The sequence below is a fragment of the Sinocyclocheilus rhinocerous genome, unplaced genomic scaffold (assembly GCF_001515625.1).
Source record: "Sinocyclocheilus rhinocerous isolate Xijiao unplaced genomic scaffold, SAMN03320098_v1.1 scaffold786, whole genome shotgun sequence".
Lineage (NCBI taxonomy): Eukaryota > Metazoa > Chordata > Actinopteri > Cypriniformes > Cyprinidae > Sinocyclocheilus > Sinocyclocheilus rhinocerous.
The window spans coordinates 158,945-173,227 of NW_015661881.1; the positions used below are offsets into that span (position 1 = coordinate 158,945).

The 14,283-nt window shown below is 33.3% G+C and overlaps 2 protein-coding genes across 2 annotated transcripts in view; one reads left to right on the forward strand and one right to left on the reverse strand.

The window, feature by feature from the left end:
• The window catches only part of LOC107726735 (sorting nexin-9-like), a 24,579-nt gene extending 20,798 nt beyond the window's left edge, over nt 1-3,781 (forward strand). Inside the window, exons 18-21 of the mRNA XM_016536425.1 lie at nt 2,020-2,109; nt 2,318-2,432; nt 3,082-3,173; nt 3,256-3,781. Of these exons, the coding sequence (XP_016391911.1) occupies nt 2,020-2,109; nt 2,318-2,432; nt 3,082-3,173; nt 3,256-3,303 (345 nt within the window). The 3' untranslated portion in view covers nt 3,304-3,781. The remainder of the gene's footprint in view (nt 1-2,019; nt 2,110-2,317; nt 2,433-3,081; nt 3,174-3,255) is intronic.
• A 1,773-nt stretch (nt 3,782-5,554) lies between these two features.
• The window catches only part of LOC107726736 (fibrinogen-like protein 1), a 22,847-nt gene continuing 14,118 nt past the window's right edge, over nt 5,555-14,283 (reverse strand). The window contains exons 4-8 of the mRNA XM_016536426.1: nt 13,351-13,863; nt 9,344-9,479; nt 7,985-8,201; nt 7,648-7,843; nt 5,555-6,215 (exon numbers count right to left, since the gene is read on the reverse strand). Coding sequence (XP_016391912.1) covers nt 6,069-6,215; nt 7,648-7,843; nt 7,985-8,201; nt 9,344-9,479; nt 13,351-13,863 — 1,209 coding nt within the window. The 3' untranslated portion in view covers nt 5,555-6,068. The remainder of the gene's footprint in view (nt 6,216-7,647; nt 7,844-7,984; nt 8,202-9,343; nt 9,480-13,350; nt 13,864-14,283) is intronic.

The window sequence follows — 14,283 nt, forward strand, 5'->3', positions numbered from 1 at the left end:
TGTTCATATATTTTTTTCTTTATATTAAACATTTTATTACCCCCAAAATTATGAAAATATATTGTTTTCTGGCTGTTCAAAGTATTTTCTGAATTATGGAGTGACAGAAAGAGATACCCAAAATCCCCTCGGTAAAAACATTTGCCTCTAATATGTAAAAAAAAAAGAATTTTGAAACTGACTTCATCCAGTGTTCAGATTTTTGTACTAGAAATGTATGCAAATTAGAGCATATTTCATTAAATAATGCATAATTTGCATATTTAAACATAACATTTTACAAAACTTGTAATACAAAAAATGTTTGCAATTATCAATGTAATCAATCAACTGGGTAAGTAAGGTGATAATTACTAGTTAATTTTACCCTATTCACCTGCAGTGTCTCGATTTAAAAATGTAATTTACTTCAATTGAATTACGACTGATTTTCAGCCATTACTCCAGTCTTCAGTGTCACACGATCCTTCAGAAATCATTCTGTTCAAGAAACATTTCTTATCAAAACTGTAATTCACTTTAATATTTTTGTGGAAACGGTGATACATTTTTTCCCAGGATTCTCTGATGAATATAAAGTTAAAAAAAGAACAATTTACTTAAAATAGAAACCTTTTATAACATTAGCAATGTCTTTTTTTGTCAATGATCAAAAGTATTTCCTTACAAAAAATCGTACTAATCCCAAACTTTTGAATAGTAATGCATATAAGGTATAATTATTATCAGAAAATAATCAGAATCAGGACCCTGAAAGCAGCTGTATAGGTGGAAGGAAGCCATAGTTATGTGATCCAGCCTTGTGTTATTTATCTTCGACCTTACCACTGAAACACACAGTGAATGAAAACTTGCTTGTTGTTTGGCCTCCAAACTGTGTCTGGTAAGTGGCTCTGTGTCGCCAGTGTAGCCTTGAATATTTGTAGAGCTCTGTTAACCCTTCATGTGGTCTAGCACTGAAATGGAAATTGTCTTTAAAGATATCAAAATTAAAAATGCAAAAGATAGATACTACCCGTAGCGTTTTACTGTTTACACCCTTAAATGCTGACTGCATATGATTGGATCACATCAAGTGTAAACAGAGTCAAACTGAAGTTATTTTGTTGGTTTACATGAATCTCTTTTAATTACATTTAATTCAAATTTAAAAAACGAAAATAGTTATGAACACTCTGTTGCTGTTGTCCAATAGGATGAGAGGACTGGAACTGAATCGCCTGTTGTTTAATGATTAATTAAAGGGGGGGGTAAGTCGTGGCCTAATGGTTAGAGAGTCGGACTCGTAACCCAAAGGTTGCAGGTTCGAGTCTCCTCTTAAGCTCAAATAATGCTTAAAAATACAGAAAAAACAGTAAAATTGTGAAATATTATTGCAATTTCTAAATTTGGTTTCGTATTTTAATATACTTTAAAATATAATTTATTTCTGTATAATTTATTTTTTGTATCACAGGTTCCAAAAAATATTAAGCAGCTGTTTCCATCATTGATTATAAATCCGCATATTATACTGATTTCTGAAGGATCATGTGACACTGAAGACTGGAGTAATGATGCTGAAAATTCAGCTTTGTTTCACAGGAATAAATTAGATTTTAAAGTATATTAAAATGGAAAACTGTGATTTTAAATTGCAATAATATTTCACAAAATTCGTTTTTTTTTCTGTATTTTTGATCAAATAAATGCAGCTTTGATGAGCATAAGAAACTTCTGTGTGCACTTTGGATGGGATAAATGCAGAGCACTAATTCCAAGTATGGGTCACCATACTTGGCCATATGTCACAATCACTTTTATCACTTTCATTGAGTCTAGTTGTAAGGGAATGCGTTGTTTTCCTGCCGTTAATGGCTGTTTTAGTCCAGTTGAGTTCTGATTCTTGTCTGCGAGTGAGAGTGTTGCATGTGTGCGAGTGACGCAAACGTTTCGTGAGCGGTTGAATGAAGTGACCCGGGGTGTGTTTGTGCACCGTCTGATGTAATCATTCAGTTTTGTCTGTCTTTCGATCTCTAGCCAAAGAAAGACCTTCACTTCCTCATGGAAACTAACAATGAGTACAAAGGTCTGCTGGGATGCTTTCCTGACACTATTGGAGTTCACAAGGTAAACCAGAAAGGGTGACTACTCAGACTAGCAGTCCTTATAGACTCAAACTCTGTTTGAGCATTCGAATCGACATAGAACTTCATAAGTGAACTTTTTGTAGGCAGCTCACTAGGTGTTTAAACAGAGCCGTAGATTCAATACAAAGATATGAAAATTGGAGAATTGATTGGCTGACTGTATTTTGAGCCCTCTTTCTTTCGCACAGGCTGCCATAGAGAAAGTGAAGGAAGCGGATAAACTAGTGGCCACCGGTAAAATCACCACCTCAGAGAAGATCACCATGTCTAAACGTGCCAGCACCATGTCATACGCTCTGCAAGGTGTGTGACCCCAAAACCACCTTTAAAATGATTACATTACTGAAGAAGTCATAATCACACTAAGCCGTACATGATGTTAACACAACATTAGAATGCTGAAACATAACTATCATTTTCAGTAGACCCAATAGACACAAACAGAGTTTAAGTACAGGGTTCCCACAGGGCTGGAAACCTGGAAATATCAGTGACTTTGGAAAAGCCATGGGATTTTTTTAGTCGATATACATTATCTATGCAAATAATTTTTTTTAACTTGAAATCTATAAAGAGGTTTTTCTTGTACTGCTGTTACTGTATTTTATTTTGTTGTATTTTATTATACTGCACATGATTTTATAAAATAAGATGACTTATTATACTGTATAATAATGTTTTATTACTCTATATATATATATATATATACAGTGGGTACGGAAAGTATTCAGACCCCCTTATATGTATATATTAATAAAATACAGTATAATAAATCCTGCAAGATTCTGCTAAATTATTTTTATTTAAATTCTCAAATGTTTTTTAAGTTCTGTTGTAATTTGTCAATCACTTGAGAGATTACATTTTTCTGCATATAATAATTTAACTGAAAAAAGAAAAATCCTGTAAATTGATCAAGTGATGAATTTAACACATTCTGTCCTCTATGCAGCGGAGATGATCCACTTCCATACCAACCGTATCTATGACTACAACAGGGTGATGCAGCAGTACCTGGAGCAGCAAGTCAAATTCTATGAGATGGTAAAATGTGGAAACAACAGTAAAAGTTCAAGAGCATTCCATAATGTTGGGAGATGTTAAAGCATTGAATTGTTTTTTGCAGATTGCGGAAAAACTACGACACGCTCACAGTCAGTTCACTACTATGTAACGGCGGAGCGGCCGTCCGGAAGCTGCCTCACTCGTTCTCTCTGTTCCTCTTACATGATTATTCTCGTTCTGTGTTTCTATTCATGTTATCTGTGTCATGATGTCAGTGCCATAAAAATATCCGGTTGATCTCAGGCCAAAGAAAGCATCGATCGGTGGCCAAAAGCAGCTACAGATTGTGACTAAAAATATCTGATTATATGGGGCTTTAATTATTATATGTAGTTGTTGATTTAGATGTTCCAGGTTCTGTTATGACCTCCATAGATTTGATTTATGATAAATATGAAAGATGCAGAGAGAGACGTAACTTTACATGCTTTTATACAAGTGATCTAAACTTATTCTGAGGCACATACGAGGCCAAGCCAAGTTTGATTGTGCCTTGTTTTGTAGAGACCCTGCAAAAAAACATGCTTTTTATCCACTGCACTTTACTGTGGCCTTTCAGATGCGTCATCCTGTTTGTGTTTGTTCACGGCCAAAAACAAGCCCCATCATTTTCTTTGGAGGCTTCTGGAGATGATAACAGGAGGGCTGGTCCTTTTTCTCCATAAGAGTAACCAAAAAAGTTTTTATCTCTCCCCAACGCCAAATTACAAACAGAGATCGTGCTCAGCTTGATGCTTCCACCTCAGTGCAATTATCACCAATTTCTTATCCTGTAAAAATGAAATTATACTCCCATCTGATGCATGTTGTTCATATATTTTTTATGTATAGCAGTGTTCGCAAGTCTTTTGCACACAGATTGACTAAACCATTGAGATTATGATTTGTACGCTATGCAGTGGATTTGTTTCTCTGTACGAGTGTCTGAAAATGAATGTAGTGTGAATAACTAGTTGAGATGGAGGCTGTGACTCAAAACCTAGCAAGCTGCCTACCTAGATGGTGACTCTGCTTAATTAAGATGTCTGTTTTGTTAACAGTGAAATCGGCTCTCAAGGTTTAGAAATGGAGCCTGGTGAGTCAGCTGTGTGTTTATGGTGAATATGAATGAGGCAGTCTCAAAATACGTGTTGTTTTATGTCTGAATGTGCTTTACACACCAATAAGACCCATGTTTTGTGTGATTTTGTGGTTTATTCGTTTCATAATATAACAGAAATCGGTTACACTTTTTTTTAAGGTGTCTTTGTTACAGTGTAATTATGCATTTCAGTATTGAGTAATATTAATTAACTACATGTACTTACTGTAGGGTTAGGGTTAGGTTTAGGGTTACTTGCATGTAATTATGCATCATTTATTGTTATTATAATAGTAAGTGCATGTAACGTGTAACAAGGACACCTTAAAATAAAGTGTTACCCAGAAATAATTTGCAGGTGTGTAAAAGCATACAGAAATAAGTACATATTTAAAATGACCAGTTCAACAAAGGTTGCAGCATTTCCTGTTTATTTCACTCACTTTTGGCATTTCATAAACTATATATTTTTTGCTTTCAGTACAGTACTGTACATCATGAACCTACAAAATTATTACAGGCATATTTCACAAATGAAAATAATTTTATTGTGCTACAGTTTTTTTGGCTTCAGTTTTTGGCTTTTTTGTGAGGCTTACAGCCCCCTTAATTAGGGGGCTTTTTACCCCAAGTACTACCCTTTTACATATTTTTTTTTTACCAGTTAACCACTTATTTAACCTTTACAACAACAACAAAATCACTAAACTGAAGTCTTTTTCTCTCTCAAAGTTTTTGTGATAATGTCAGGGATTCTACATAATTATGCAATATTTCAAAGAAATATTTTTATATTTACAAATTTCTATTTAATACAATTATATAATACCATTGAAAGGTATGGGGTCAGTAAAATATTTTTTAAGAAATTGCTGTTATTTTGTATGTACATGTTAATTTGATCAAAAGTGACCGTAAAGACATTTATAATACAAAAGATTATTTCAAATAAATGTCCCGTCCCCCATCCCGTTTATACAAAAATATTAAGCAGCACAATAACATTGATAATAATAAGAAATGTTTCTTGAGCATATAATAATAATTTCTGAAGGATCATGTGACTGAAGACTAGAGTAAAAATGCTGAAAATTCAGCTTTGCGTCACAGGAATGAATTCCATTTTAAAATTAATTAAAAGAGAAAACAGTTTATTATAAATTGTAATAAAATTTCAGTTTTTACAGTATTTTGATCAAATAAATGCTACCTTAGTGAGCATAAGAGTCTTCTTTCAAAAACAGTAAAATATCTTACCAACCCCAAATTTTGAATGTTACTGTATATTTGATTAAATACAATAATATATCATTAATCATGTAATCATTCTATTGATCAGGAAATAGTGGCAAACAGGTGTTTAAGAAAGTGCTGTGGGATATTTGTTGCTATTTAGGGCTTTGGAGAAAAAACATTAAATCAATCGTCTTTGGTCCCATTGTATGCTACAGAAACTAAATCTACTTTTAATACACATTTATAAAATGTCAACAAAATATTTAATTCTTAACACCATGGTTATAGAAAATATAGGCATGTAACACACTTTAGACTCACTGAATGGCAAACACTGACTTTCAATGATTGTTTTCACTGTCTCAGCAGCAGTCCTTCTCTAGTCTTTGGTATAAACCTAAAAAATGGTTTCACAGCCTCCTTGAAAACATTCAGTCCATACATAGATTTTCCTCTGTTTCACCATGGAAGAATCCATCCGTCCTGTGTCGCCGTGGCTATGAGAACTGTGATTGGCTGGTTGACGTATGGGCCCAAGCTCATCGGTTGGGCCTGATTCAGGGTGACAGATGCTGTTGGAAGGTTCTGGGTCGGATCATCATGCTGACCTTCCTCAGAGAGTAATAATCTGAATCTTTCCAGGTGTACCACACGATACCGTCTGGACCAAGAGGGTTCTTCCCCTTCAGCGAGTAGCGGCCGCCCTGTCCAACAGGATCACAGAACATCACTTAGACATCATCAGAGATCCTTTAGCTTCTGATTTGCACTTTTTAAGTCTATGCGTTTATTCATACAGAGAAAGACTTGAACACACCTTTTATCATCAGTATGTTTTTCTAAATTAAAATTCATTTTGTTAATTTTGTGTGGTTAAAATGTGTAGTTGATGTAACAGTCCTGAACTTGAATGACAAAATATTTGTCATATGCCATAATTGTATGATTTATCTAGTTGCATAAAAATGTCAATGTAATATAACCAGCTTGCAAAAACCATGTTGTTGTTCAAGTAGCAAGAAATTCATATACATGGAATTATATTACAGAGAGGACTTTTGTAGACCTTCATAACTTTGTTAGGTCAGCATGTTTTGATGTTCAGGTCACTTGACCCTTTGAACTTTGAAAAATGTATTTAAAGAGTCATTAAAAACTGTTTAAAAAGTAGTAAAAACTGAGGTTTTCAAAACACAAAAACAACAAGAATACATTTCCAATAACCTAAACCCAAAGCCATAAAAAAAATGAGTACCTAAAATAAATGTTAACTGAAATAAAATAATTTTAAAAATGAAATTGATTTTATTATATCTAGTCGTCGAGACAACATATCTCATTTTTGTTTAGTTTAATGAAGTACTAAACCAATAAATAAATAAAAATGAACAAAAACTATGGTAACACTTTATTTTAGGGTCTCTTAACTAGTTGCTTATTAGCATGCATATTACTAGAATATTAGCCATTTATTAGTAGTAACTAAGCACATATTAATGCCTTATTCTACATCACCTTATTCTACATCCCTAATCCTACCCAATACCTAAACTTAACAACTACCTTATTAACTATTAATAAGCAGCAAATTAGGAATTTATTGAGGGAAAATTCGTAGTTAATAGTGAATAAGTGTTCCCTATTTTAAAGTGTTACCAAAACTATATATTAGACATATTTAAAAAAGTGAAAAACACAACAAAATTACAAAAACTAACTAAAATGAAAACAGAAAATATAAAAATAAAGTCTAATTCAAAATATTAATAAAACTATAATAGTATATCAGTGATACTAAAATAACCCTGCCAAAAACTTAAATGTAACTACATAAAAAAAAAAAAAAACTTTTTACGAACAAGCTAAAATATTACACACTTGCAGAAATTGTATTTATATTTTTAAATGTAATATATATTTTATTTATATATGAAATTATTATTATTTTATATAATATTATTAAATTATTCTTCATTTAGCAGCATTTTCTATTATCTATTTCATTTTTTTTTATTACATAGGCAAACCAGGGGTTCAGTGCCTAACTCAAAGACAACAGTAACAGCTCACGATTCACTCACTTCTGGGCCTTAAACCTACAACCTTTGTGTCTATAACCAACAGGCCACATCATACCTTGTAGTAGATGCCATTGAGGTTTGCGTAGAAACACTGGTTGAACCACCAGCCAGCGTGGGAGATCTCGGCACAGATGTTGCCTGTGTCGGGTGTGCTGAAGCTCTGCTTGTCATGGTACCAGCTGAAGGAGTCCTCCACAGTCCCGCTGAAGCCCGACACACACAGACGGTACTGAGTGCTCTCGTCCTCCACACTGCAAACACACATCAAGTGTTTGGAGTGTTCATCAAGTGTTTAAAGTGTTTTCAATTACAAGGCCAGCTGTTTAATCACTATTAAACATTGTGCGTCCGTTTGAAGTCCTTCCAGTCAGTCAGTGATGGATGTTCCTCACCTGAAGCTCTGATAAACAGCGTGTTTGTGTTTCCCGCTCCAGTCCTCCAGGTCGATACGGAGCATATAGTCTCCCTGACTGCTCAGGTCATGGATGTGTTCATTTCCCAGCCAGTATTCGGTGTGCAGGTCTCCAAATCCCTCTTTATACTCCTTCCAGCTGCGGTCAAAGTTCACAGAGCCATCTTGCCTACGCTGGATCACAGTCCAGCCGCCACCTGAGATGTACATTATGCATGGGCTCCAATTATGACCATGTTTTTATTAGGAAGGAAATGTAAAAAGAGTATACGTTCAAGCATTCAACAATCAAATCTCTTTTTATGAGTTTAATGCACATGCCAAGTCATTTGGTTTTCATCTTATGACCACTGCAATTATGCCTATGGTCAGGAAGTGTTTTGTAGGTCATCAAAATGATATTTGCACATGCTATTTTAAGCTTTAGAAGGTTCCTCATGGGCCCCAACGGTGCGATTTCAGCACAAAACTGAAGTCTTATTAGACATAAAAGAGAAGTAATTTAGATGTTCATTATCAGAGTTTCTTTTGCTACGGTTTTGAAAGTCTCTCTACATTTTCCTGTAAATGATATAAAAATAACCCAATGATTCATCCACAACAAATTTCCAGCAAAACATTTCAACATAGAGGACAGTAGGCCACAACGATAAGCATCATACTTTCACTGACAACATTTTCAGTGGCCCCACAAAAAAACAAAAATTATATTAATATGTTAAATTAAATGGAAAAAAGAACCAATACATAATTACTGAATATTTAAATTAATTATAGTTAATTCATATATGTAATATTTTTGAATTTTAACCATTTCTATATGCATTTGATAAAAATGTTGTAAAATAATTTAATCAAAATATCTAATCATTTAATAAATATATATGAACAAATGATTTTTTGCACCATATTTTGTAGCAGATATAATATAGATATAATATAGATAGTGTGTGTGTGTACATGTTTTTACTTAATACACATTTATATATTATATTTAATTATAAATATATTTACCAAAAAATATTTTTTCTCAGGCTCTTATGTGTAGGTTCAGCAATTTCATTTTAATGGCAATGAACAGGTTCTTTTCATTCCCATTAAAATTAAATAACTGAATATAAATATAGGAGCCTGAGAAAAAAATGCTCATTTTAGAAGAAAATTTCAGATGGTGCTTAGAGGATTTTGCATCTGAACGCTTCATTCATATATATATATATATATATATACACTATACATATATTATTACAGATCATCAAGATCATTAGCTGACCCAAAACACTATCTTTATTGACGAGTCCTGGACAGTCATTACTGCATGTGTTGTGTGGTTTCTTACCGTCCGTGTCCATATCGCAGTAGACTTCCACGGGCATGGCCCCTAGTGAGGGCACCACGGTGTAGATCCCAGAGCGGCGCACTCCGTTATAGTAGATGGAGGCACAGTCGATGGGGTAGTTCCTGACATGCTGCACCTCTGGAGTAAAAACACATGCAACTATATTAGCATAATTAATATAAAAAACATATATTGTATAAAGGGTAAGCAATTTCAGTTCCCATTAAAAAAAATGAGATGATGAAGAGGTCATAAACTGCGCTATGATTTGTCACCCTCCGTTGGTTCAGGCCAGTAACTGACGAAAGTTCAATACTAGCTAAAGACTTAAAGGTATAGTACACCCAAAAATTTAAATTCAGCCATCATTTACTCATTATCATACCCATAAAACCTTGGTATCTTAATTTGTGTTTCAAAGATTAACCAAAGTCTTATGGGTCTGGAATGTAATTTTGTGAGTAAATTTCTGGGTGAACTATGCCTTTATTGCACCACAAGATTCACAACACTGAAAGTCATGATAGAAAAGAAAAGCTCTGTCAAGTTCTACTAAAATCGTGAATATAATATATTGTGTTTTTAAAAAAAAAATTAATTATATTAATTATTATTAATCATATATATATATATATATATATATATATATATATATATATGCCAACACATCCACAGACATGCTGCTCTGACCACGTAGGAAATGCTGCTGCTGCACATATATAGTTAGATATATATATGAAGAGTTTGGTTCCAGAACGCTATAAATCCATTTGGATTAATCTGAGTAAAAATGTGTTTTCTTTTCCAAGAAAGTGGCAAGATGGAAACCACTATTTCTGTTTCAAACTTTCACATAGCATCTTTAGGTTATAATAACATGTTATATACAGGCACTAGACTAAAAATACATTCAATCGGTCATCGCTCCCAAAATGAATTCAACAGGTCATCTTGTTAATATAAATTAATTACAGCAATAAAAGAAAATTTCATCATGAACAAGAACATGAACAACAATATCACATTAGACCACAGAAATTCCAAAATGACATTGCCCTTACATTCAACTTCCAAAAGTGTATTCATCTTTGCCATGTTACATTCATTTAGCTGATTAGTTCTGCAGAGAAGGGAGACTGGCGTTTGTTGCGGTTTGGAAAGAAAGGGAGAAAACATGACAGAATAACTCGGCGGATATCGCATTTTGCGTAAAATTAAAAATTGACTTTTCAATACCGACCATATACAATACTGATTTTGGTGGAAACTCAATAAAAATTTTTAAAAAAGGCGTTTATCGCGTTTTGGAACCAAACTCTTCATATACACACACACACTGTATATAGCAATTTAATCCAAGATAGATGTCAAAAGCCTAAATTAACTTTTTTAACCTAATTAAGCTCTCATTTCATATGGATTAATTTTACAATGCCTTTATGAACATTTTGGATCTTCTAAGGTTTTGGTTACCTGAACTTTCATTGGAGGGACAGAAACATCTCAGGTATCATTAAAAAATACCTTAATTTGTGTTTTGAAGGTTACTCAAAGCTTGGAACGACATGAGGATGAGTAAATGATGAAAAATATGTCATTTTTGGGTAAACTAACCCTTTAAAGCATCACAAGAAAATTGTCATGATAGAAAAGAAAAGCTATGCTTGTGCACTTTATGAGATTAGAAGGGGGTGTCCACATTCTATTGGCTGTGTATACTATATGTATATATATATATATATATATATATATATATATGTGTGACCACCCTTACAAAAAAAAAAAAAGCACCGAAGTGGTGCCATGCTACACAACATGAGATGACAATAAATGGTATTTTGAAATATACCATGGTACTGAAATTCAAGTACATGTATTTAAATGGTACTGTTATGGTAAATGTCCAAAATACCATAGTAAAACCAATGTCCAAAACATGGTAGAACCAAAATACCATGTCCAAAAAAAAATTGCCATATGTAAAATATTAGTGCACAGCATGTTACGATGGTACAAAAACATAGTATTATTGTTATGTCAACATACTACGGTATTAACATAGTAAATGTCTAAAAACTACCATGGTACTAACATGATAACCATGGTAGTAAAAAAAAAAAATGGTAGTATCATAGTACATATCCTAAACACAAAGGAAGGTACCATGATACCATGCCCCCCAAAAAACTTGGTATATGTAAAATACTAGTGTATAGTATATGTTTCCATGATACAAATCCTAAAACCACAGTATTATTATAACACTTTTATGTTTGTCAGGTCAACATACCAAAAATGGTATTATGTAAATGCCCAAAAGCCATGGTACTCCCATCGTACTTCATTTAATGTCCAAAAACAATGGTATGACGATAATATCTGTCCAAAACATATCATGGTACATCTATGGAATTTTTATGGTACATGCTCAAAAACATGGTATCTGTCAAATTACATCAATATATTTTTGTGAAAATAAAGCGATTTGATTGAATAGCTCCAAAACATAAACAATTACTGTATACAATTTGTCTAACTATCATTATTGATGCATCATTTATAAGGTGTTGGAGAAATGTTAAAATCAGAAGAATAACATTAATAATTATTCTTATTCTTATCTTCTTAACTAAGTTTGAATTCTTATTCTTATTCTTAACCAAGTTTGAATCATTCTACTGAATCGGTTCGTCCTAAACGGCCCTCTCTCTCATACAGTAAGTAGCATCGGAAATTCAAATCATTCTGCTGAATCGGTTCATACCACTGATCTATAATACAATAGTGGTTCATTCTAAACATCCTAAACTCTCTATCATAAGTCGCGTCAGAAATTCGAATCAGACTACTGAATCGGTTCGTCCTAAACTGTCCTCTCTAGGCATATGTAGCACTGGAATATTCAGTTCAGTTAAGTATATCGGCTCGTCCTGAATGCTCTCCATTTCTATAATGGAACATTTAAAAAATCGTTTCATTTATTTGATTTATTGTGGTCTCAGTGAACAGATTCAAAAAGATTTGAGTCTCTACATGGCATATTTAGGTCTTACAGCAGACCTAAATATACATCGCATCCAAAATAAACGTTTTTGTGTACATAATATATGTGTGTGTGTACTCTGTATATTTATTATGTATATATAAATACACACACATGCACGTATATTTACATTTAGTCATGTACATTTACATTTAGTTTTATCCAAAGCGACTTACAAATGAGGACAATAGAAGCAATCAAAACTAACAAAAGAGCAACAATATGTAAGTGCAAATGACAAGTCTCGGTTAGCCTAAAGCAGTACACGTAGCTTCATATACACACACACACAAAAAGAAAAACAAGTAGATAGAATAGAAAAAAATAGAAAGCTAGAGTTAGTTTTTTTTTTTTTTATAAAAAAAGATAAAAAGATAAAGTAGAATTAAAGTAGAATTAAAATAGAATAGAACGTGCTAGAGTTAGAGGGTCAACCACTGGCGTGCGGTTCCTGAGATGCCATTTTCCAACAGGGTTAACAGGAGAATCTGGTGGTTCACCATATCAAAAGCAGTGTAATGTATGTATTTATGCTGTATTTATTTTTTATAGCAGAAATTTATATATTTAAGAAAAATATGTTGTGTTTATATATTAAATATATTTATGTATAATATAAATTATATGAATATAAATATATACATGTAAATATTTTCAAAATATATACTGTATGTTGTACTCACTTTTGTGGCCAGCGGTTTAGACATTAATGGCTGTGTGTTGAGTTATTTTGAGGGGACAGCAAATTTACACTGTTATACAAGCTGTACATTCACTACTTTACATTGTAGCAAAGTGTCATTTCTTCAGTGTTGTCACATGAAAAGATATAATAAAATGTTTACAAAAATGTGAGGGGTGTACTCACTTCTGTGAGATACTGTATATATCACTCTGCCAATGTGAAAGTAGTAGCAATTGAGACAGCAATCATGGAAACAAAAAGTCCACAAAATCCACACACCTGTAGTTCTAAGACTTTGACTCGATGACGGTGGTTGCGAAGCTCCTCCTGAAGTTCGGACACTGTCTCCCGCAGGGCCAGAATCTGCTGTTTGCGTTCCTCGTTCTCATGAAGCCAGTATGACACTTCATCCGTACAGCGGAACATGTCCGGGCAGCGTTGGTCGTCCAGCTGGGGTAGCGTGGCCATGAGTTGACACATGCCGTCCTCCAGGACCTGATTGCTGTATTCTCCACACTGAGCCGTACTGACCTGATGCGTGTGCAGTGAGTGGTCATCATCGCTCGCACTTGTTGCCAGAAACAGTACAGCCAGCAAGAGGGGCGAGAGAGGCCTGCCCTCCATGTGATCGCTTCGGCTGACCCCCCTCTTCCCACCTTGTTGGAAGGACCCTGGGGGAGACGGCCAGGGTACAAGCTCTCTGACCTCCAGTCTCGAGGAGAACTTGTCACACTGTCTAGGTGTCAGAGTCACTGTATTGACTCTGTTTCTGATGCTCGGTTTCTGATTCACCTGAAAACAAAACCAAAATCATTAAAAAAAAAATTCTAAATAAATATTGTGTTGTATTAGCAGCAAAAGTAAACAAACAAACAAACAAACAAATAAAGTGTTAAATAAATATTTTTTTGCAGTATTACAATTTATTTATTTTTATTTATAATTTATTTAATATTTATTATCATTTACATATATAAATACAAATAATTTTATTTCAAGTTTATTTTTTCTATCATATCTTTTTTTAGAATTTATTTATTTAGATATTTATTATATTTCTAAAATGTCTTATATTGAAATATATATACTAATTATTTTATTTCATGTAAATTTTTCTATCATATTTTATTAAAATGTTTTATTATTAATTTATTTAGATATTTATTATATCTTTAAAATGTCATATCTTTATATAGTATGAATATACTAATT